We start from the raw sequence: 23,664 nt of genomic DNA, 5'->3' as shown, positions 1-23,664 counted from the left end.
GGGACATAAGGATCATGAGAAGGAGAAGTAAAGTAGCAGCAGCTAGGGCCATAGAGAAATATCAAACTTGAGTTGTATTCTCTCATTGATGGGGAAACTGAGACAGGGACAGAGTTGATGATTTCTTTCTCAGATACAGTAAGGGGGAATGGGGGACAGAGAAATAGGAGATAAGACCAACTGCTCCCCTCTCCGACCTCCTGCCCCGTCTGATCCCGTAGCATCCTAGGCCTTATCGTCATAACTCCGATCATGGTTACAGGTATTTTCTTTCCTTTAAAACACTGTTTTTTTTTTTTTTTTTTTTTTTTAAGATGGAGTCTTGCTCTGTTACCCAGGCTGGAGTGCAGTGGCGCAATCTCGCCTCACTGCAACCTCTGCCTCCCGGGTTCAAGTGATTCTCCTGCCTCAGCCTCCTGAGTAGCTGGGATGACAGGTGCCCAACACCACGCCTGGCTAATTTTTGTATTTTTAGTAGAGATGGGGTTTCACCATATTGGCCGGGCTGGTCTGGAACTCCTAACCTCAAGTGATCTGCCTGCCTTGGCCTCCCAAGGTGTTGAGATTACAGGTGCGAACCACTGCATCTGGCCTGAATTTGACTATTCTAGATACTTCATGTAACTGAAATCTTACAACACTTGTCCTTTAGTATCTGGCTTGCTTCACTTAGCGTATGTCTTCACGGTTCGTCTGTGTTGTAGTGCGAGTCAGAGTTTCCTTCTTTTTTGTGGCTGTATAGTATTCTGTTGTATGGCTCTGCCACATTTTGTTTATTCATTCATCTGTTGATGGACACTTGGTTATACCTTTTGGCTATTGTGAATGATGTTGCTATGAACATTAGTGTACAAGTATCCGTTTGAATCCCTACCTTCAATTCTTTTGGGTCTATACCTAGGAGAGGAATTGCTGGTTATATGGCAACTCTACGTTTAACTTTTTGGGGAGCCACCAGACTGCCTGATTGTAGTTTGAATTTGCAGTTCTCTTACTATGGGGTTGAACATCTTGCCGCATGATTGGACTCTTTGGCGTTCTCTTACCACCACTCTGTGTGCATGAGTCAGGCCCGTGTCAGGGCTGGGACGTTGGGTTTTTCCCTTTTGCCTTTCCTGTTGGGCTTTCCCTGCCACATGCCTGGCATAGTAGCTATTCCATCAGTTCTTCTGGAAGGACCGTTCCGAGAGCGCTGAGGGACATTTTCTGCCTCTCAGCCAGATCCTCCAGGGAGCTCTGGCTTTCCGCTGTCTGTACCTTCCTCTCTTTTACCCCACTACCTCCCAATGTCATCGGAGATACCATTTTATTCATTCATAAAATCTCTGCTGAGCCCTCACTGTTTTCCTGGGACATCTAGAGAGACCCCTCACCCCGCCCTTTTTTTTGAGATGGAGTCTCCCTCTGTTGCCAGGCTGGTGTGCAGTGGTGCAACCTCAGCTCACTGCAACCTCCGCCTCCCAGGTTCAAGCACTTCTCCTGCCTCGGCCTCTCCAGTAGCTAGGATTATAGGCATGCGCCACTACTCCTGGCTTATTGTTGTATTTTTAGTAGAGACGGGGTTTCACCATGTTGGCCAGGATGGTCCAGAGAGACCCTTTGTGATGTGGGTGATTAGCATGGAGTGGCCATCATCCACAGGTGTCTGTCCACAAATGTACTCCCTGAATTCCAGTGGTACCTGTGACATTTGTCCAGCAGAATTTGTCAAACACGTTAAGCAAAGGTTAATGTTCTGTCCCAGAGACGGTAAGAATTGACAGCCTAAGGGGATGTGTTAATCTTTTTTATTTTTATTTTTTGAGATGAGTCTTGTTCAGTCACCCAGGCTGGAGTGCAGTGGCGCGATCTCGGCTCAGTCACTGCAGCCTCCACCTCCCAGATTCAAGTGATTCTCCTGCCTCAGCCTCCCGAGTAGCTGGGATTACAGGTGCCCACCACCATGCCCAGGTAATTTTTGTATTTTTAGTAGAGATGGGGTTTCACCAGGTTGGCCAGGCTGGTCTTGAACTACTGACCTCAGGTGATCCACCTGCCTTGGCCTCCCAAAGTGCTGGGAGGATTACAGGTATGAACCACTGTGCCCGACTTCTCTCTCTTTTTTTTTTTTTTGAGATGGAGTCTCACTCTGTCATCCAGGCTGAAGTGCAATGGCGTGATCTCGGCTCACTGCAACCTCCGCCTCCCGGGTTCAAGTGATTCTCCTGCCTCAGCCTCCTGAGTAGCTGGGACTACAGGTGTACATTACCACACTTGGCTAATTTTTGTATTTTTAGTAGAGATGGGGTTTCACCATGTTGGTCAGGCTGGCCTTGAACTCCTGACCTCATGATCCACCCGCCCTGTCCTCCCAAAGTGCTGAGATTACAGGCGTGAGCTGCCGTGCCTGGCCTTTTTTAAAAAATTGAGATATAAGTTCATGTAACATAAGTTGGCCATTTTGAAGTGTATAGTTCAGTGGCATTTAGTACGTTCACAATGCTGTGCAACCATTACCTCTATCTAGTTTCAAAACGTTTTGATCACCCCAAAAGGAAACCCTGTGCCCATTAAGCAGCCATTCCCCACACCCACTAATGTCACCACCCCCATCGTCCTAGGCAACCATTAGTCTACTTTCTGTCTCTGTGGAGTTGCATATTTTAAAAATTTCATATAAATAGAATCATATATATGTGACCTTTTGTGACTGGCTTCCTTCAGGTAGCATAATATTTTAGAGGTTCATTCATATTGTGGCATATACTTGATTCTCCCCGACCTTTTTTTTTTTTTTTTTTTGATACAGTCTTGGTCTATTGCTGAGGCTGGAGTGCAGTGGCACGATCTCGGCTCACTGCAACCTCCGCCTCCTGGATTCCAGCGATTCTCCTGCCTCAGCCTCCTGAGTAGCTGGGATTACAGGCACACGCCACCATGCCCGGCTAATTTTTGTATTTTTAGTAGAGATGAGGTTTCACCATGTTGGCCAGGCTGATCTGGAATTCCTGGCCTCAAGTAATCTGCCTGCCTTGGCCTCCCAAAATGCTGGGATTACAGGTGTGAGCCACCGTGTCCAGCCCTGACCTGCATTGTTAATGCCCAGCATTTAAAAATAAAAAGTCAGGCAAACTTATTAACCTCCTTAGGGCTTCTCTTGGGAAAAACAAAGGGAAGACCAGCAATAGTAGGCCCAGATTCCTGCCGAGCAACAATTGGCTTGAGCTGGAAGCAGCTGTCAATTCTGTAGGGGATATGTGTGCTCTGTTTGGGGGTTTTCTTATACTTGTTCCTATAGGAATTGAGTTAGGAATTATTGTCATGGTATGTGAGAAGTAGTTCCAGCTACTTGGGAGGCTGAGATGGGAGTATCACTTGAGCCTAGGAGTTCAAGGGTACAGTGAGCTATGATCGCACCACTGTACTCCAGCCTGGGCAACAGAGAGAGGGAGAGACCTTGTCTCAAAAAAAAAAAAAGAAAAAAAAAGAAAAAATAATAAAAGAAAAAATATAAGAAGATGCAGACTCTGCTTTTCTGTATAGACTCAGATCAGATCACACCATGTTTTGCAAGATTTTTTTAGGATGTCAACTGGAGGCAGGAATTAGACAGCAGCCTGGGCCAGGAGGAGAGGGGATCCTTTCCTGTCCCTGCCTGTAGGAGCTGGGCCAGCTGACCCTTTCTCTTTCTGCAGGTGGCTCCGCTGCCGGATGGGAGTGCCCCAGTGTGCTGGATGAAGCTGGCGCATGCACCATGTCATCATGTGTCTCTAGCCAGCCCAGCAGCAACCGGGCCGCCCCCCAGGATGAGCTGGGGGGCAGGGGCAGCAGCAGCAGCGAAAGCCAGAAGCCCTGTGAGGCCCTGCGGGGCCTCTCATCCTTGAGCATCCACCTGGGCATGGAGTCCTTCATTGTGGTCACCGAGTGTGAGCCGGGCTGTGCTGTGGACCTCGGCTTGGCGCGGGACCGGCCCCTGGAGGCCGATGGCCAAGAGGTCCCCCTTGACACCTCCGGGTCCCAGGCCCGGCCCCACCTCTCCGGTCGCAAGCTGTCTCTGCAAGAGCGGTCCCAGGGTGGGCTGGCAGCCGGTGGCAGCCTGGACATGAACGGACGCTGCATCTGCCCGTCCCTGCCCTACTCACCCGTCAGCTCCCCGCAGTCCTCGCCTCGGCTGCCCCGGCGGCCGACAGTGGAGTCTCACCACGTCTCCATCACGGGTATGCAGGTGCGTGAGCCGGTGGTGAGCCAGGTCCTAGGGGTCCCTGGTGCCCTTCCCTGCCCCCAGCAGGGCCTCTGTGGAAGGTTGGGCTCCCCCAGAAGGATCTGAGTGCCACGGTTGACCTAGGAGTTGACTCCAGGGAACGTTGGGGGCAGCTGGGGCCAAAAAGGGGCCCTAGGGGGGTCGTGAATCAGCATGGGGAAGGGAAGGCAGTCAGCAAAGGGTGGGTCATGGAGCCGGTTACCAGTGTGGAGTGTGGGCCGCTGGGGCTTTTTCCTTCCGTGGGACCCTGGGGAACAGCACAGAGCAGCAGCCTCAGTCATCCCACCAGGGGCAAGGGAGCTGGGGTGTTTATACTCATGGGTGAGGGCTGCTGGGGCAGGTGTGTGTGACCCGCTGTTTGTGTGGACAGAGCAGTTGCAGGGCCGGAGGGAGCCTCCAGCAAAGAGACTGAGGTGTGGGCGAAGGTGTGATGGAATGAGGCGGGTCACTGAGAGCCTGGCGACGACCCGCCTGGCCGAGTGTGTGTTGGCACCAGGCACTGGGTTCAGCGCTTGCTGTGCATCTCTCACAGGACCCTTACCGTAAACCCTGCGGGGATAGAGAGAACTCAGATCCTCACCAGGGTTCACAGGGCCCTGTGTGGTCTGACCCTTTCCCATCCCTCCTGCCATTCTGCTGCCAGCTCCCTAAGCTCCCTCTGTTCCTGCCTTCACATTCCTCGGAATCCAAGCTCTTGCCTTGGGTCTGTACTCTCGCTGTTCCTTCTGCTTGGAACCACCTCCCCCACCACCCCATGCCAACTTTGTAAGGCCTATTCCGATAATGTCCAAGTCTCAACTCCAGTATCACCTCCTCCAAAAGGCTTCCCGGGCCACCCTCCCTAAAGCACCCTCCAGCCTCTCTCTGCCCCATGGCCCTATTTGCTTTCCTTCATAACGTTCATCAGCATCTGATTATCTGTGCGTTGGTTTAGTTGTTTATTGCCTGTCTCCACCCAGCCAGAACGTAAGCTCCATAGGATAATTTCATCCACCTCCACACCCTATCCCATCCCCAGAGCCTAGCACAGTACCTGGTGCATAGTAGGAGCGCAAAAATATTTGTTGAAGGAACGAATGAATTTAATTGGAAGAAGACCCAACATCAGGATGCCTTTCTAAAGGGGCTTTTTGTTGTTGTTGTTGTTGTTGAGACAGAGGGTTGCTGTGTCACCCAGGCTGGAGTGCAGTTGCGTGATTTTGGCTCACTGCAACCTCCACCTCCCAGGTTCAAGCTATTCTCCTCCCTCAGCTCATGAGTAGCTGGGACTACAGGTGTGCACCACCATGCCCAGTTAATTTTTTTGTTTGTTTGTTTTTTAAGTAGAGATGGGGTTATGCCATGTTGGCCAGGCTGGTCTCGAACTCCTGACCTCAAGTGATCCACCTGCCTCAGCCTCCCAAAGTGCTGGGATTACAGGCATGAGCCACTGTGCACTGCCAAAGGGGCTGATTTTGAAGGGGCTATAGGGACTACATTTTGAAGGCCAGGAAAAACTTTCATAATTGGAGATGAAAATTGGGCCCTGGAGAGTTGAGAGGAGGGAGAATTCACAGCATGAGCCAAAAACAGATCTAGGACCTATGAGCAACGGTTCCTTTTTAGCTTAGCTTCTTTCACAGCATCATGATTTTGAGATTTATCCATGTTGTGGCGTATATCTGTTGTTCCTTTTTATTGCTGAATAATTTCAATTGTATGGACGTACCACAGTTTGTTTATTCATTTACCTGTGGAAGGACATTTGGATTGCTTCCAATTTTTTTATTATTACAACTAAAGCTGTTATTAATATTTATATGCAAGTCTTTGTAAACACATTTTCACTTCTATTGGGTAGAATGGCCTGTGGTACGGCAGATGTTTGTTAAGAAACTATCAAGGCCTGGTGCAATGGCTTATGCCTGTAATCCCAGCTACTTGGGAGACTGAGGCGGGAGGATCACTTAAGACCAGGAGTTTGAGACCAGCCTGGGCAACATAGCAAGACCCATCTCTACAAAAAACAAAACAGGCTAGGCCCAGTAGCTCACGCCTGTAATCCCAGCATTTTGGGAGGCCAAGGTGGGAGGATCGCCTGAGGTCAGGAGTTAGAGACCAGCCTGGCCAACATGGAGAAACCCCATCTCTACTAAAAATACAAAGAATTTAGCTGGGCATGGTGGTGGGTGCCTGTAATCCCAGCTACTTGGGAGGCTGAGGCAGGAGAATTGCTTGAATCTGGGAGGCGGAGGTTGCGGTGAGCCGAGATTGTGCCATTGCACTCCAGCCTGGGCAACAAGAGCAAAACTCCATCTCAAAAAGAAAAAAAAGCCAGAGTTTTAATTTTGGTGAAGTCCAATTTATCATTTGTTTCTTTTGTCTGTACCTTTTTTGTATTATCTAAGAAACCCTTGTCTACCCCAAGGTTGCGCAGACTTGCTTTTCTTGTATCACTTTATGTTTTACAGGACAATGTAGCCAAGGATTACTTGTTTGATTTAAAATTTACTTTTTAAAAGTAGGAACAACCTTCTTTAAAAAATGGGTTTTACAAGAGTCCACAGTGTGTGGTTACATTTTGACAAAGTACAACAAGCAAAATCAGTATTGTTAGAAGTCAAGAGAGTGGCCACCCGGGGGAGGGCAGAGGTGCGAGTGGCTTCTGGGAGCTGGGGATGTTCTCTTTCTTGATTTGGGTTCTGGTTACCTGTGTGTGTTTAATTTGGAGAAATGTATCAAGTTGCAAACTTTTTTTTTTTTTTTTTTTTGAGACACAGTTTTTACTCTTTTGCCCAGGCTGGAGTGCAATGGTGCAATCTCCGCTCAAGCAACCTCCACCTCCTGGGCTCACGCGATTCTCGTGCCTCAGCCTCCTGAGTAGCTGGGATTACAGGTGCCCACCACCACGCCTGGCTAATTTTTATATTATTAATAGAGACGGGATTTCACCATGTTGGCCAGGCTGGTCTGGAACTCCTGAACTCAAGTGATCCTCCCGCCTTGGTCTCCTGAAGGGCTTATAGGCGTGAGCCACCGTGCCTGGCCTCTAGTTGCAAACTTAAAATTCATTTTCCACGTGTCTCTGCTTACTCTCTAGGACTGTGTGCAGCTGAATCAGTATACCCTGAAGGATGAAATTGGAAAGGTAAATATCCCCAGGGCTAGGCTGGCTTTCTGCATTCACCAGGGTCATTCAGATACTGTGGAGGGAACGGGGTAAAGCTGGGAGCAGGAGAGGAGTCTTTGAAGGCGAGGTTGGTGGAGAGGGTTTTGTCATCAATGATCTAGGTTTTTGGTTTAGTTTTGTTTTCTTGTATCTTAAAATTGAATATGTTTCTGCAGAAGCTCAGAAAGCTTCCAATGAAATTCCATATCGCCTTGGTGATAGTTACATCCCCAATACATTTGGGGTTTTGTTTCACCCCGAGGTACTCTGACATCTAGTTTTGCTTTTGTTTTAGCTAATGGGGGGTATCATCACCATGGTCAAAAATCCAAATGCCAATAGAAAACAAGTAAGTAATATAAAGGAGTGAGGCATGCCAGCTGTAAGGTAGTAGGGAGTGGTAAGGACGGTGGCAAACCATTAACATATGGAAATGAGGGCTACATATAGCTAGATCTTTCCATTTTTTCAAAAGAAACTAGGAATCTTGATTTTTTTTTTTTTTTTAGACAGGGTCTTGCTCTATCACCAAGGCTGGAGCGCAGTGGTGCAATCTCGGCTCACTGCAACCTCTGCCTCCTAGGCTCAAGCGATTCTCCTGCCTCAGCCTCCCAAGTAGTTGGGAGTACAGGTGTGCACCACCACACCTGGCTAATTTTTGTAGAGACAGGGTTTCACTATGTTGCCCAGGCTGTTCTCAAACCTGACCTCAAGTGATCTGCCCGCCTTGGCCTCCCAAAGTGCTGGGATTACAGGTGTAAGCCACCGTGCCTGGCAAGGAATATAGATTTTTATATCAGACCTTTCTGTTTTTTTTGAGACTGAATTTCACTGTGTTGCCCAGGCTGGAGTACAGTGCCGAAATCTTGGCTCACTGCAGCCTCTGCTTTCGGGTTTAAGTGATTCTCAAGCCTCAGCCCCCTGAGTAGCTGGGATTACAGGTGCTGCTACCATGCCCCGGCTAATTTTTGTATTTTTAGTAGAGACGGGGTTTCACCATGTTGGACAGGCTGGTCTCAAACTCCTGACCTCAAGTGATCCGCCTACCTCGGCCTCCCAAAGTATTGGGATTACAGGTATGAGCCACTGTGCTCCGCCCAGATCTTTCTGTTTTTAAATCTTGGCAACTAATCCAAACTTTGTAAAAACCTGGGCTCCAACAAAATACAGTTGCGGGACAGGTTTGACCAATGGGCTGCCGGTTTGCAACGTCTGTATTAGGGTTCTCATTTTGCAGATCTTAACTTCTGGATAGTATGTCATGGGCATCTCCCTTTATCCAGGGCTCCTATGGTGTCGTCAAGTTGGCCTACAATGAAAATGACAATACCTACTATGTGAGTATCCGCATTCTCCTCCCTCCCCCCATCCTTATCCACAGAAAAGCCTCCTTTCCAGCACTCAGCTTACTGGAAAGTTTTCCTAGCTGTTGTCTCATTTTATTCTTAGGTCATGTTTATTTTGTGCCTTAGGAAGGAAGTGGTATGCCCATTTTAGAGATAGGAAAATGGGGAGGTGAGGAGATTGGCCCAGAAAAAGTTACTCATTCAGCAAAAGGCTTTTATGCCCTTCCTCTGAGCTGTCATCTCTGCATCCTCCATAGTATTGAGAACAAGGCAGCAGTGAGACAGATGTCTGTGTGGGTGGCTTTGGAGTCAGTCCAGCGTAGTTTTGAACCTGACTCTATCGTGTGCCAACCATGTGACCTTGACAAGTGACATTTCCCCATGTGTAAAACAGCTGAGCCTCAGTTTCCCCTTGTGTAAAACAGCTGAGCCTTAGTTTCCCCATGTGTAAAACAACCAGTCCTGCCCCTCCTTTGCCCATCGCTGCAGCTCACTTGTGTTTTGATTCGATGGCAGCAAGTCCCGAGGCTCGTGGTTTCCCAGCTGAGAGAGGCGACCGTGAGCCTCAGGAACACCTCAGGGCTGGAGGCACCCCAGGAGTCCAGCCTCCCTACAACCCCATGGCTGCTTGACCCTCTCTGGTAATGAGGGGCTCACCCTGTTGACCTGAGCCTGCCAGGGGGCCAGAAGCTTGGGCCGGCTTTGGAGTAGAGGAACCCCCACTGCGCCCTCCTTCCGCTTTTCCTCCCTGCTTTAACCAGGACCTGGCTAAAGGTACTGTCCTTCATTTTCCTGCAGGCAATGAAGGTGCTGTCCAAAAAGAAGCTGATCCGGCAGGCCGGCTTTCCACGTGAGTTTGGCGGGCCTTTGTTCTTAGGTACAGGGGCTGGGACAAGACAGGGCAGAGCACCCTGAATGGGAACCATTGCATTGGGCATGGTGCCACATGCCTGTAGTTCCAGCTACTTGGGAGGCTGAGGCACAAGAATTGCTTGAACCTGGGAGGGGGAGTTTGCAGTGAGCCAAGATCGTACCACTGCACTCCAGCCTGGGTGACAGAGCAAGACTCTGTCTCAAAAAATGATAAAATAAAAATATTTATTAAAGTTATATAGGTATCAAGTTAAAAAATCCAATAGAGGAAAACACTGGCAATTCCTCAAAAAGTTAAACATGGTGTTACCATATGACTCAGTAGTTTCACTCCTACTTATATACCCAAGAGAACGGAACATCCATGTTCACCCAGGAGCTTGTATGTGAATGTTCATAGCAGGTTTAGTCACAATAACTAAAAAGTGGAAACAGCACATACGGCTTCAGAGAATGAATAGAGTATATATGCATCCAGTGGAATATTCATCCATTAAAAGTAATATGAATAGAGCATATATGCATCCAATGGAATATTATTCAGCCATGAAAAGTAATATGAATAGAGTATATATATGCATCCAATGGAATATTATTCAGCCATGAAAAGTAATGAAGTACCAATTCATGCCCCAACACAGAGGGGTCTTAAAGACATTATGCTAAGTGAAAGAAGCCTAACACAAAAGCTCACATATTATGTGATTCTGTTTATGTGAAATACCCAGAATAGGCCAATCCATAGGAACAAAAGTAGATTTGTGATTGCTAGGGGCTCTGGGAAACAGGGGAAATGAGGGGTGAATGCTGATAGATATCAGATATGTATATAGATATTTAGGGAGGCATTGAAAATATTCTGCAGTTGGCCGGGCACGGTGGCTCACACCTGTAATCCCAGCACTCTGGGAGGCCGAGGCGGGTGGATCACTTGAGGTCAGGAGTTCAAGACCAGCCAGGCCCAACATGCTGAAGCCCTATCTCTACTAAAAATAGAAAAACTAGCTGAGTGTAGTGGTGTGTGCCTGTAATCCCAGCTACTCAGGAGGCTGAGGCAGAATTGCATGAACCAAGGAGGTGGAGGTTGCAGTGAGCCGAGATCATGCCACTGCACTCCAGCCTGGGTGACAGAGCAAGACTCCATCTCAAAAAAAGAAAAAAAAAAAAATGCAATAGATAATGGTGATGGTTGCACAACCTTGTCAGCACTAAAAACCATTAAAATACACATTTTAAAATGGTAAATTTAGCAGGGCACGGTGGCTCACGCCTATAATCCTAGCACTTTGGGAGGCCAAGGTGGGTGGATCACGAGGTGAGGAGTTTGAGATCATTCTGGCCAATATGGTGAAACCCTGCGTCTACTAAAAAATACAAAAATTAGCCAGGCGTGGTGGCATGCACCTGTAAATCCCTGGCTACTCGGGAGGCTGAGGCAGGAGAATCGCTGGAACCCGGGAGGCGGAGGTTGGAGTGAGCTGAGATTGCGCCACTGCACTCCAGCCTGGGCGACAGACTGAGACTCCATCTCTCAAAAAAAAAAAAAAAAAAAAAAAAAGATAAATTAAAAAAGTTTAAATACCACGAGGTATTTGAATAATATCTACCAAAAAAAAAAAAAAAAAAAAAAGGGCCAGAGCACAGGAGGGCTCATCATGGAGACCAGTTTCTTGCTGACCTCTTTCCTTCTCCTATAGGCAGCCTTGGCTTTTAGCACTTTTAGTTGCTGGTAGCTCCTGTGTGTGGTCAGATGATAGGCTGCAGGTGAGCGTATCAGAAGCTGCTTCAACATAAGCTCCCTGCCAGCATTGCTGGGCAAAATGTCAGCTTGGGCCAAAAAGAGAAATTAGATAAGAACAAACAGCCGGGCGTGGTGGCTCATGCCTGTAATCCCAGCACTTTGGGAGGCTGAGGCGGGTGGATCACGAGGTCAGGAGTTCAAGACCAGCCTGGTCAAGATGGTGAAACCCCATCTCTACTAAAAATACAAAAAGTAGCCGGGCGTGGTAGGCACCTGTAATCCCAGCTACTCGGGAGGCTGAGGCAGAGAATTGCTTGAACCTGGGAAGCGGAGGTTACAGTGAGCCGAGATCGCGCCATTGCACTCCAGCCTAGGCAATAGAGCGAGACTCCATCTCAAAAAAAAAAAAAAAAAAAAAAAGAGCAAACAAACCCCATCCTAATAGTAGTAGGACCCTGGTTTATCCTGCTTATCCAAATGCTGCACCAGGTCATAATCCTCACATCACTATTATCAATTTTTGACATCTGCTTCTGGCTTCTTCCAGTGACAGTAGAGGATTTCACTTGCTTAAACACTCCTTCTTACCTCCTGTCTTAACAAAATAACAAATGGTGTCCTGTAACAACGTACCAGAGACTGGGTGGCTTAACCTAACCGATATTTATTTCTCACACTTCTGGAGGCTGGTTCATAGTTAGCACCATCTCAGGCCGGGAGCGGTGGCTCACGCCAGCACTTTGGGAGGCCGTGGTGGGCAAATCACTTGAGCCCAGGAGTTTGAGATCAGTGTGGGCAATGTAGTGAGACCCCTGTCTCTACCAAAAATTTAAAAATTAGCTGGGCATGGTGGTGTGCACCTGTAGTCCTAGCTACTCGGGAGGCTGAGGCGGGAGGATCCCTTGAGCCTGGGAGTTCAAGGCTGCAGTGATTCTTGATTGCGCCACTGCACTCCAGTCTGGTAGACAGACCCTGTCTCAAAACAGACAAACAAACATAGGTAGTGCCTTCTGACCGCATCCTTACATGGCAGAGGGGCTAGACAGCTCTTTGGGGTCTTTTTTTTTTTTTTTGAGACGGAGTTGCAGAGTCTCACTCTGTCACCAGGCTGGAGTACAGTGGCGCAATCTTGGTTCACTGCAACCTTCACCTCCTGGGTTCAAGCGATTCTCCTGCCTCAGGCTCCCAAGTAGCTGGGACTACAGGCGTGCACCACCACACCTGGCTAATTTTTGTATTTTTAGTAGAGACGGGGTTTGGCCAGGATGGTCTCGATCTCCTGACCTCATGATCCACCCACCTCGGCCTCCCAAAGTGCTTGGATTACAGGCCTGAGCCACTGCGCCCAGCCTGGGGTCTCTTTTATAACAGCACTAATCTCATTCATGAGAGCTGTATCCTCGTGACCTACTCTTCTCCCAAATGTCCCATCTCCTAATACCATCACGTTGGGGATTAGGTTTTGACATATGAATTTTGGAGGAGCACAAACATCCTGACCGTAGCACCTCCCTTTCCCCAGCAGGCAGTGGAACGCTCTCCTGATGGTCAGCTCCTCTGTGGACACACACCCACCACTTTCCCCTCTCTCCAGCTATATGGCGAGTGTCTCCCACCTCCCCACGCCCTCCCTTTTCCTTTGAACTCAGCTTTCCTCCTTTCACATCCTCCCTCTGACGCCTGTACTTTTGTCTTTGCTTTTCCAAGGCCGATCACATCCCTGTTCTATGCTGTTAGTCACACTCAGAGCCTTACTTACATGGGATGTGTGCCATCGTGAGGGTTTTCACTGTGGGCCTGTGCATCCTTGTGACTTGCCTATTGTTTACTGCAGGATCAAGCGGTGGCCTGAGTGCCTCTCTTTTCTAGATAGCCTTTTGTTTTTCTCTCCTGATGCTTGCTTCTTTTCTTCTCCCTGGCTTCATTTTACATCAGTGCTATTTAGTTTTTGTTTTTTTTTGTTTTTTGTTTTTTGTTTTGATAGGGTCTCGCTCTGTCACCCAGGCTGAGTGCACTGGCATGATCACTTCTCACTGCAGGCTTGATCTTCCTGGGCGCAGGTGATCCTCCCACCCCAGCCTCTTGAGTAACTGGGACCACAGGCACGTGCCACCATACCTGGCTAATTTTTTGTGATTTTTATTATTATTATTATTATTTTTGAGACGGAGTCTTGCTGTGTCGCCCAGGCTCGAGTGCAGTGGCGCTATCTTGGCTCACTGCAAGCTCCGCCTCCCAGGTTCACGCCATTCTCCTGCCTCAGCCTCCCGAGTAGCTGGGACTACAGGCGCCCACCACCACGCCCGGCTAATTTTTTGTATTTTTAGTAGAGACAGGGTTTCACTGTGTTAGTCAGGATGGTCTCAATCTCCTGACCTCGTGATCCACCCGCCTCGGCCTCCCAAAGTGCTGGGATTACAGGCATGAGGCACTGTGCCCGGCCCTAATTTTTTGTGATTTTTATAGAGTCAGGGTTTTGCCGTGTTGCCCAGGCTGGTCTTGAACTCCTGGGCTCAAGAAATCCACCCGCCTCAGCCTTCCAAAGTGCTGGGATCACAGGCATGAGCCATAGCGCCCAGCCAGCCATCTGTGCTATGAGTTAAGGAGATAAGAGTTAATGTTTATGTCCATTTTATGGACTGCAAAAACTGAGCCCAGAGAGGGGAAGTGATTGACTCACCCTGGGTGTTGAGATTGCTGAGCTAGACTGCAGTTGCCTCAGCACTCCTGCCTTTCACTGTGGACCAGGGCATGGACTGGGGATGTGACGGGAAGGAGGGAATTCATAGGACGGCCGAGGGCTCCGCCCTCACTCACTTCCAGCAGCAGAGGAGACAGAGGAGGAGAGGGCTAGTTAAAGCCCCTGGTGGCAGCAGCCACTCCAGCCCTGCAGAGTGGCTTTTTGGCATCCCACCTTTTGGCATCCCACCTGCAGCTGCCCTCTGCGGAGGAAAGTCTCTTTGCCCTGACCCTGGGTCTGTTTTTGTTTCCTTCAGGTCGCCCCCCACCCCGAGGCACCCGGCCAGCTCCTGGAGGCTGCATCCAGCCCAGGGGCCCCATTGAGCAGGTGTACCAGGAAATTGCCATCCTCAAGAAGCTGGACCACCCCAATGTGGTGAAGCTGGTGGAGGTAAAAGGGTGGAGGCGCCCAGGAGGGACGGAGGCCCTGGCTTTGTTAATACCCAAACACCCCGCCACTGGTTTCCAGGGAGAGCCAGGTCACACCAGACCGCTCACTGCAGGGCTGAGTTGTATTTACTGCTCCCTAAGAGTATTTGTTACTCACATTAACTATTTTTTCCCTTCTTTCTTTTGCCTGCTTTGTTTTTCTGTCAGATATTTATTACTCTCATTTTACAGACAAAGGAATTGAGGCTCAGAGGGATCCCTTCACCCATTTCTGTCTCTTTGAAGCTGGTTCTCTTTCTATTTACACATATGGGTAGTCATAGCGCAAAAGCAGCCACACACATGATGTAAACAAATGGCATGGCTGTGTTCCAGTAAAACTTTATTTACAAAAACAAGTCCGGGTGCACTGGCTCATGCTTATAATGACAGCACTCTAGGAGGCCGAGGTGGACAGATCACTTGAGATCAGGAGTTTGAGACCAGCCTGGCCAACATGGTGAAACCCTGTCTTTACTAAAAATACAAAACAAACAAACAAACAAACCAGACAGAGGGCTGAATTTGGCCCACATGCTGTAGTTTGCCAGCCCCTGCTCTAGATCAGCCGTTCTCATACTTTTTGGTCTCAGGATGCCTTTGTACTCGATTAAAAATACAAAATAATTAGCTGGGCGTGGTGGCGGGTGCCTGTAATCCCAGCCACTTCGGGAGGCTGAGGCAGGAGAATCGCTTGAACTGGGGAGGCAGAGGTTGCAGTGAGCTGAGATCACGCCATTGTACTCCAGCCTGGGCAACAAGAGTGAAACTCTGTCTCTAAAAAAAAAAAATTTTTTTGAAGACCCAAAAGCACTTTCACTTATATGAGTTATATTTATTAATATCTACCACATTATAATTTAAAACTGAGAAAATTTAAACTATTAATTATTTAAAAACAATAGGCTGGGCACGATGGCTGACGCCTATAATCCCAGCACTTTGGGAGGCTGAGGTGGGAGGATCACCTGAGGACAGCAGTTTGAGACCAGCCTGAGCAACATGGCGAAACCTTGTCTCTACAAAAAATTTTAAAAATTAGCCCGGTATGGTGGTGCACGCCTTTGGTCCCAGCTATTCCGAAGGCCGAGGTGGGAGAATCACTTCAGCCCAGGAGTTTGAGGCTACAGTGAACCATGATTGTGCCACTGCACTTGAGCCTGGGAGACAGAGTGAGACCCTGTTTCTAAAAAAGAAAAGAAAAAAACAAAAAGAGAACAATAAGCTTATTGCGTATTAACATGAGTAATACATTTTTTTTTTTTTTTTTGAGACGGAGTCTCACTCTGTTGCCCAGGCTAGAGTGCAGTGGCATGATCTCAGCTTACTGCAACCTCTGCCTCCTGGGTTGAAGTGATTCTCCTGCATCAGCCTCCCAAGTAGCTGGGACTCCAGGTGCCCGCTAGCACGCCCGGCTAATTTTTTGTATTTTTAATGGAGATGGGGTTTCACCGTGTTAGTCAGGATGGTCTTGATCTCCTGAACTCGTGATCCAGCCGCCTTGGCCTCCCAAAGTGCTGGGATTACAGGAGTGAGCCACTGCACCCGGCTGAGTAATACATTTTTATGAAAAATAAAAAGTAGAAGAGTGGCTTCATTTTTCATTTTTGCCTTTTTTTGGGTTACTGTTTGGTTTGATAGGAGACATTTGGATTCTCATCTCTGCTTTTGCATTCAATGTTTTGTGACATCACATATCATCAGGTTTCTGGAAAACCCTGTAGACTAGTGGAGAATGATAGTCAAAAAGGCAAATACTGTCTTCGTTTTAAAGTGAAAATAGTGAACCTTGTAAACTCCATGAAGCATCTTGGGGATCTGCAGACATCTCCAGATTGTGTTTGGAGCACCTCTGTTCTAGACGACAAGGACTTGTCACCGTGCTGGATGTTCAGAGTGCCATGGGAGTACAAAGCGGGGGCAGCCAGCTCACTGGGAGAAGCTGGGAGAGGCCTCTTAGAGGAAGTGATGTTTGAGATGGCCGTGGTGGTTCCTGGATGAGAAGTCACGGAAAGGCATTGCAGGGCAGGGAGCTGCATGTGGAAAGGGCTGGAAGCCTCTGTTTGGGGGAGTACACGGTGCCTTCGGGAGATGTGAGGGCTAGCTACCACTTTGCCTGGGACTCATCTGGTGCAGAACTCTAGGCGGACAAGGCCCTGGGTGTGCCTTCCCCACAGGGCATGGCTCAGGGCTTCAGGCTGCTAGCCCAGGCTCTGCCTAGGGTGCCTCCCTTTCTTGGGGCCTGTTGTCTTATTGATCTTGGGTGACTGGAGAAAGCGGACGTGAGGGGGGAAGAATCAGGGGGACTAGTCTAGCCAGGGAGGCTGCATTTGTTTCTTCCCAAAGAAGAGAGATGGCAGTTGCAGGCCATCACCACCGGTCACACTAAGTGACACAATCTCGACTCACTGGTGCTAGAGTTGGCCATTTTCGAGGAAGCCCAAGGGCATTTGGTTAGCGAGGGGCCCTGGGTCCTGGCAGGGTGTCTTTTCTCTCCGCTGCCCTATGGCATTTGGCCTTTTCACCCAACAAGACTCTTTGCCAGCCCATCTGTTTGTTCATTCATCAGATATTCCCTGGGCACCTTCTGTATGCCGTGCCCTGTACAGGACGCCACCGAGGAAATCAAGGTGGATGTAGCCTGGTGCCTGCCCTTTGGAGAGAGAGAAAGTGCTGTGGCTGTTCTGGGCAGGGAGACATCATTTCCTGTGGGGTTAGGGGCAATGGGGAGGCTTCGTGGAGTCACTTGAGCCCAGATAGGATTTGAATTTTCACCCTGAACACCGTTGTCTCCTAGGAGATGGGTTGGATTCTTTTTTTTTTTTTTTTGAGACAGAGTCTTGCTCTGTCGTCCAGGCTGAAGTGTAATGGCGTGATCGTGGCTCACTGCAACCTCTGCCTCCCAGGTTCAAGCGATTCTCCTGCCTCAGCCTCCTGAGTAGGTGGATTACTCAGGCATGCACCACCACACCGGACTAATTTTGTATTTTTAGTAGAGATGGGGTTTCTCCATGTTGGTCAGGCTGGTATTGAACTCCCGACCTCAGGTGATCCGCCCGCCTCGGCCTCCCAAAGTGCTGGGATTTCAGGCATGAGCCACTGCGCCCAGCCGGAGATAGGCTGGATTCTTATTCAAGCATGAGATATTTCCAGGGGAGTATTTTGGCCCCTCCCTTTTGCGACCTCCTTTCTGAGTGTTCAGATCCTTGAGGATCAGACAGAGAGGCATTTATTTTCCGAATAGCCATTAGGATCTCACACTCTGGGGGTTTTCCCTATCTTCCATCTTAACTGGGAAACACGCTGCCAAATGCAGCCCTCCTGTTGGCAAACGCAGCCACGTGGATGCTGCCTCCTCCCTGCTCATATCTATTCTCTCTTTTTCTCCCCCGCCATCCGTCTCCTGCCTATTCCATGTGGCTGTGCCAAGGTCCTGGATGACCCCAATGAGGACCATCTGTACATGGGTAAGGAAGCCCTTTTCTTCTGCCACCCTCACCCAGGCACCACACCTGCCAATGCCCAGGGGTCCTCTCGAGGCAGCCTGTGCCCTGGCACCTTCCACCAAAGACAGCTTTCCCTTTCCTGGTCCAGCTGGCCCCACCGGAGGCCACACCCCTGGTTGGGATCAGCAGGTGGAAGGGAGTTCTTGCTGGAAATTTATCTGATCCTATTCATTCATTTGCATGTATTTATTTTTTTTGAGTCAGGGTCTTGCTCCGTTGCCCAGGCTTACAGTTCAGTGGTGTGATCACAGCTCACTGCAGCCTTGATCTCTCAGGCTCAAGTGATCCTCCCACCTCAGCCTCCTGAGTAGCTGGATTATAGGCATGGGCCACCATAACCAGCTAATTTTTAAAATTTTTCTAGAGACAAAGTGTCACTATGTTGTCCAGCCTGGCCTCAAATGCCTGGGCCCAAGAGATCCTCCTGCCTTGGCCTCCCAAAGCATGTATTTATTGACAACCTCCTATATGGTGGGCACTGTTCTAGGTGGTACACAGAAAAACGGTAGAAAAACAATTTTATATTTAATTTAACATTGTATAGGAAAAACTATAACCAGCACCCCAAACTCATAATTTCATGGATATTATCATCTAGGACAAGGCTAAAAAATTAAAAACTGAGTCAATTTAAAGAAAAACATTCAATAAATAATTGATGCGGCATATAGGTATGGCCAGATTATAAACATAGTAGGCAAATAAATGAAGTTTGGGGAGATACAGCAGAAATCACAATATGCCAAAAGTCATTTTGGCCCAGAATGGCATTCTTAGCATAATTCTCTCACTTGGGACCCCAGATCCAGGTCAGAATGGCTTTGAGCTCTTTCTGAGGCGTGCCTTTGTTCATTCAACAAATGTTACAATTTGTCAGACCCTGCTGTAGGTTCATCAGGGACAACATTCAAAACCCCCTGTCCTTGGGGAGCGCACCTGAGTGTGATGCATGGGTTTTGAAAGCGACAACACTGTAACAAAACAAAAACCCCGAGCAGGACACGAGGGGCCGCCAGTTTTGGGTTGGGGGATGGAGAAATACAGTGGCTCCCCAGGGAATGTCTCACCAAGGTGACATTTGGGCAGAACAGTAGGGACCAGGTGGCAGAAGGTATTTTACAACATTGTAAAGAACTTGGATCGGGCACAGTGGCTCACCCCTGTAATCCCAGCGCTTTGGGAGTCCAAGCGGGTGGATCACCTGAGCTCAGGAGTTTGAGACCAGCCTGGGCAGCATAGCGAAACCCTGTCTCTACTAAAAATACAAAAATTAGCTGGGCATGGGGGTGTGCACCTATAATCTTGGCTACTCAGGAGGCTGAGGCACGAGAATCACTTGAACCTGAGAGGCGGAGGTTGCAGGGAGCCAAGATGGCGCCACTGCATTCTAGCCTGGGTAACAAAGTGAGACTGTCTCAAAAAAAAAAAAAAAAAAAAAATTGGCTTTGACTCTGAGAGTGATGGAAGCTATTGGGGGGTTTGAGCTGATGGGTGGAATGAGAATAAAGAGAACATGGTCCAAGCCTCAAAGAGGAGTTTCGTGATCTGCTTGAGCTGGGCAGCTGCAGGGACAGTTTTTCACTCCTCGAGGTGGCAGTTGCAGAAAGCCATGCTAATTTGGGGTATGTGATTCCAGTGGTTTTGAAAATCCTGACACGGTTATATTTTACTTTCCAGCCACAGCCGTGTGAGCCTGAGACAGACAGGGCAGTGCATGAGGCCAGGTAGTAGGTATCAGGAAGGGTCTGCAGCTACAGGCCTGACATGCAAAGGGCAGAAAACTCAGTCCAGGTGCGGTGGCTTATGCCTGTAACCCTAGCACTTGGGAGGCTGAGGTGGGAGGATTGCTTGAGGCCAGGAGTTTGAGGCTGCAGTGAGCTATGATTGTGCCACTGCACTCTAGCCTGGGCGACAGAGCAAGACCCTGTCTCAATAAAACAAAAAAAGGTGGGGGAGGGGGCTGGGTGTGGTGGCTCATGCCTGTAATCTCAGCACTTTGGGAGGCCAAGGCGGGTGGATCCCCTGAGGTCAGGAGTTCGAGACCAACCTAACCAACATGGTGAAACCATGTTTCTGCTAAAAATACAAAATTAGCCAGATGTGGTGGCGCATGCCTGTAATCTCAGCTACTTGGGAGGGTGAAGCAGGAGAATCACTTCAACCTGGGAAGCGGAGGTTGCAGTGAACCGAGATCGTGCCATTGCACTCCAGTCTGGGTGACAGAGCTAGACTTTGTCTCAGAAAAAAAAAAAAAGGTAGAAAACTCGATCTCTATTTCTAGAGGTTAAAAAATTCCCACCCACTGCTCAGCCCCAAAAGTGGTTGAACTGTCAGCGACTGAAAATAGACCTGTTTCAACAGGCCACCCTCCCTCATGCCACCTGATTTATGGTGCTTGGGTGGGTGGGAAGATGGTGCAGAAATTCATGAAGCTTGCAAGTGAAGACTTAAATAACCAAGGCAGGAAAGGCCAGAGCTGAGGGGGCCAGCGCTGGGTTGTCTGTAGAAGCTGTACCTTAGCAGCATTGCCTTTGTTTTTAACTACAGCCTGAAGCAATGGCAAATCTGCCCTAACTCACACTGGTTGATGAAACTGAAGATGGGGAAGGCCTGGGAGAGTTCAGTTCTTTTCCTGATCAGAACCTTTAAGCCTTCTTTTTGGCTGAGTAGCTTCCCTGTTCCCCTTGGCCACCTCAGCCCTTGGAGAGCTTTGAAACAACCCTTTGGTTTCATTTTAAAAAAAATTTTTTGCCTGTAATCCCAGCACTTTGGGAGGCCGAGGCGGGTGGATCACCTGATGTCAGAAGTTTGAGACCAGCCTGACCAATACGGTGAAACCCCATCTTTACTAAAAATACAAAAAATTAGCTGGGTGTGGTGGCAGGTGCCTGTAGTCCCAGCTACTCGGGAGGCTGAGGCAGAAGAATTGCTTGAAGCCAGGAGGCAGAGGTTGCAGTGAGCCAAGATCGTGCCACTGCACTCCAGCCTGGGCAACAGAGCAAGACTCCATTTCAAAAAAAAAAAAAAAAGTTTTTTTAATTTTTGTGGGTACATGGTAGGTGGATATAGTGATAGGTTACATGAGATGTTTTAATACCAGCATGCAATGCATAATAATCCCATCATGGAAAATGGGGTATCCCCTCTGGTTTCTATTACATGCTCATCTCATTGTGGGTGTATGATTCCAGAACAACAAGCAACCCCAGAGTCATCCTCCACTGGATTTTGAAATCGACTGTGCTCTTTTTTATTTTTTTTAACTTCCTAAAGTACAGCCTTGTATTCCAATTTATGCTTGTCATAGCAGAATCAAATTAAATAACTATACCACGTGACCCAGCAATTCCACTCCTAGGTATATACCCAAAAGAACCAAAAACAGATATCCACACGTGAACATATCCATGTACACGAACGTTCATTGCAGCACTTCCCAACAGCCAAAAAGTAAAAACAGTCCATATGCCCCTCAACAGATGAATGGACAAAGAAAATGTGGTCTATCCATACAATGGAATATTATTCAGCCATTAAAGGGAATGAAGCACTGATCCATGCACCAGTGTGGATGAACCTTAAAAACGTGCTAATGATGCTAAGTGAAAGAAGCCAGACACAAAAGGCCACATAGTGTACAATTCCATTTATATGAAATGTCCAGAACAGGCAAATCTATAGAGACAGGAAACAGATTGGTGGTAGCCAGGGGATTGAGGGAGGGAAGAATAGGGAGTGACTGCTAATGGGTATGAGGTTTTCTTTTGAGGTGATGAGAATGTTCTGGAACTAGATAGTTGTGATGATTGCCCAACATTGTGAATATACTAAATGCCACTCAATTGCATGCTTTAAAATGGGTAATTTTATGTTACGTAAATTTCATCTCAAAGAAATTTTTTTTTTGGGACATTCTTGCTCTGTTGCCCAGGCTAGAGTGCAGTGGCGCAATCTTGGCTCACTACAGCCTCCGCTGTCCAGGTTCAAGTGATTCTTGTGCCTCAGCCTCCCAAGTAGCTGGGATTACAGGCACCTGCCACCACGCCCGGCTGATTTTTGTATTTTTAGTAGAGATAGGGTTTTGCCACGTTGGCCAGGCTGGTCTCGAGCTCTTGACCTCAGGTGATTCGCCCACCTCGGCCTCCCAGAGTGTTGGGATTACGCTGGCGTAAGCCACCGTGCCCAGCCCCCTGCCGTGTTTTCTTTGACCAGTGGATCCTGGGCCAATTTGAGCACTAGAAGTCAAGCCAGACTGTGGGCCTGGGGACGTCAGAAATCCCTGGTTCTTTGCCTTCTGATGGAAATTTAGCAAAGCAGGACCTTGGCCAGCTTGGTTCAGTGGACTGTTCCTCTCCCCAGCTCTAATACTAGTTTCTGTCTTTCTTGGTGTTTCTGGAGGTGGTTGGGAGGTGGGGAGGACAGAGAGAGATGGATGTTCAGTTTCCCATGTAACAGTTTCACCCTTTTCTTCCCTACAGTGTTCGAACTGGTCAACCAAGGGTGAGTGTCCCAGCTCCCAGCAGGGGTGATGCAAGAAGCTTCTGTAGCTGCATAGCTGAGTGAGGTGCCACTGGGCTCTGCTCATGAGAGAGGGCAAGGGCTGGCGGGTCTGCTTTGTGTTTCACACGAGTGTCGACCTTTCAGGCCCGTGATGGAAGTGCCCACCCTCAAACCACTCTCTGAAGACCAGGCCCGTTTCTACTTCCAGGATCTGATCAAAGGCATCGAGTACTGTGAGCAGGGCCTGCGGGAGGGCTCTCACCCAGCGGGTAGTTAGCATTCTGAGCGTGGGTGCAAAGTGGAAAGTGTCTTATTTTCTTCCTGGAGCACAGGGAGGTGGGCAGGTGGATTGGGGTTCTCTAGAGGGACAGAACTAATAGGATATATATATCCTATATAGTATATGTATAATATATATATTATTATAATATGTATAATATATAATATAATTATATCTAATATATATAATATTATATTATATATAATATATATTATATATATTATATATTAGATATAATTATATGTATATTATATACATATTATATACATATATTATATGTATATTATATACATATATTATATGTATATTATATACATATTATATATTATATGTATATAATATATTATATATAATATATACATATAATATATATATTTTATATAATATATATAATTATATATATATAAAGGGGAGTTTATTAAGTATTAACTTACACGATCACAAGGTCCCACAATAGGCTGTCTGCAAGCTTGAGGAGCAAGGAGAGCCCATCTAACTCTCAAAACTAAAGAACTTGGAGTCTGACGTTTGAGGGCAGGAAGCATCCAGATAGGAAAAAGACATAGGCTGGGAGACTAGGCCAGTCTCACCTTTCACGTTTTTCTGCCTGCTTTATATTCGCTGGCAGCTGATTAGATTGTGGGTCTGCCTTCCCCAGCCCACTGACTCAAATGTTAATCTCCTTTGGCAACACCCACACAGACACATCCAGGATTAATACTTTGTATCCTTCAGTCCAGTCAAGTTGACACTCAGTATTAACCATCATAGTGGGAAACAGAATTGTGTGAAATGCAGAATCAGGGCCAGCTGCAGAGAGCCACCCTATGGCCATGGCCCAGGCGAGCCAAAACCCTTCTTC

The 23,664-nt window shown here is 48.0% G+C and overlaps 1 protein-coding gene across 8 annotated transcripts in view; it reads left to right on the top strand.

Moving 5' to 3' along the window:
- Positions 1-23,664, top strand: part of CAMKK2 (calcium/calmodulin dependent protein kinase kinase 2) — a 60,597-nt gene that overhangs the window by 19,561 nt on the left and 17,372 nt on the right. For all 8 annotated transcript variants that reach the window (XM_008957764.6, XM_057299544.1, XM_034934664.2 and 5 more), the window contains exons 2-9: positions 3,675-4,204; positions 7,320-7,367; positions 8,672-8,725; positions 9,533-9,584; positions 14,345-14,478; positions 17,947-17,983; positions 22,501-22,522; positions 22,667-22,755. In XM_008957764.6, the coding sequence (XP_008956012.3) occupies positions 3,734-4,204; positions 7,320-7,367; positions 8,672-8,725; positions 9,533-9,584; positions 14,345-14,478; positions 17,947-17,983; positions 22,501-22,522; positions 22,667-22,755 (907 nt within the window). In that variant the 5' untranslated portion in view covers positions 3,675-3,733. The remainder of the gene's footprint in view (positions 1-3,674; positions 4,205-7,319; positions 7,368-8,671; positions 8,726-9,532; positions 9,585-14,344; positions 14,479-17,946; positions 17,984-22,500; positions 22,523-22,666; positions 22,756-23,664) is intronic.

The sequence above is a fragment of the Pan paniscus genome, chromosome 10 (genome assembly GCF_029289425.2).
Source record: "Pan paniscus chromosome 10, NHGRI_mPanPan1-v2.0_pri, whole genome shotgun sequence".
In the NCBI taxonomy this organism is placed as follows: Eukaryota; Metazoa; Chordata; class Mammalia; order Primates; family Hominidae; genus Pan; species Pan paniscus.
This window is presented reverse-complemented; position numbering and strand designations above follow the sequence as displayed.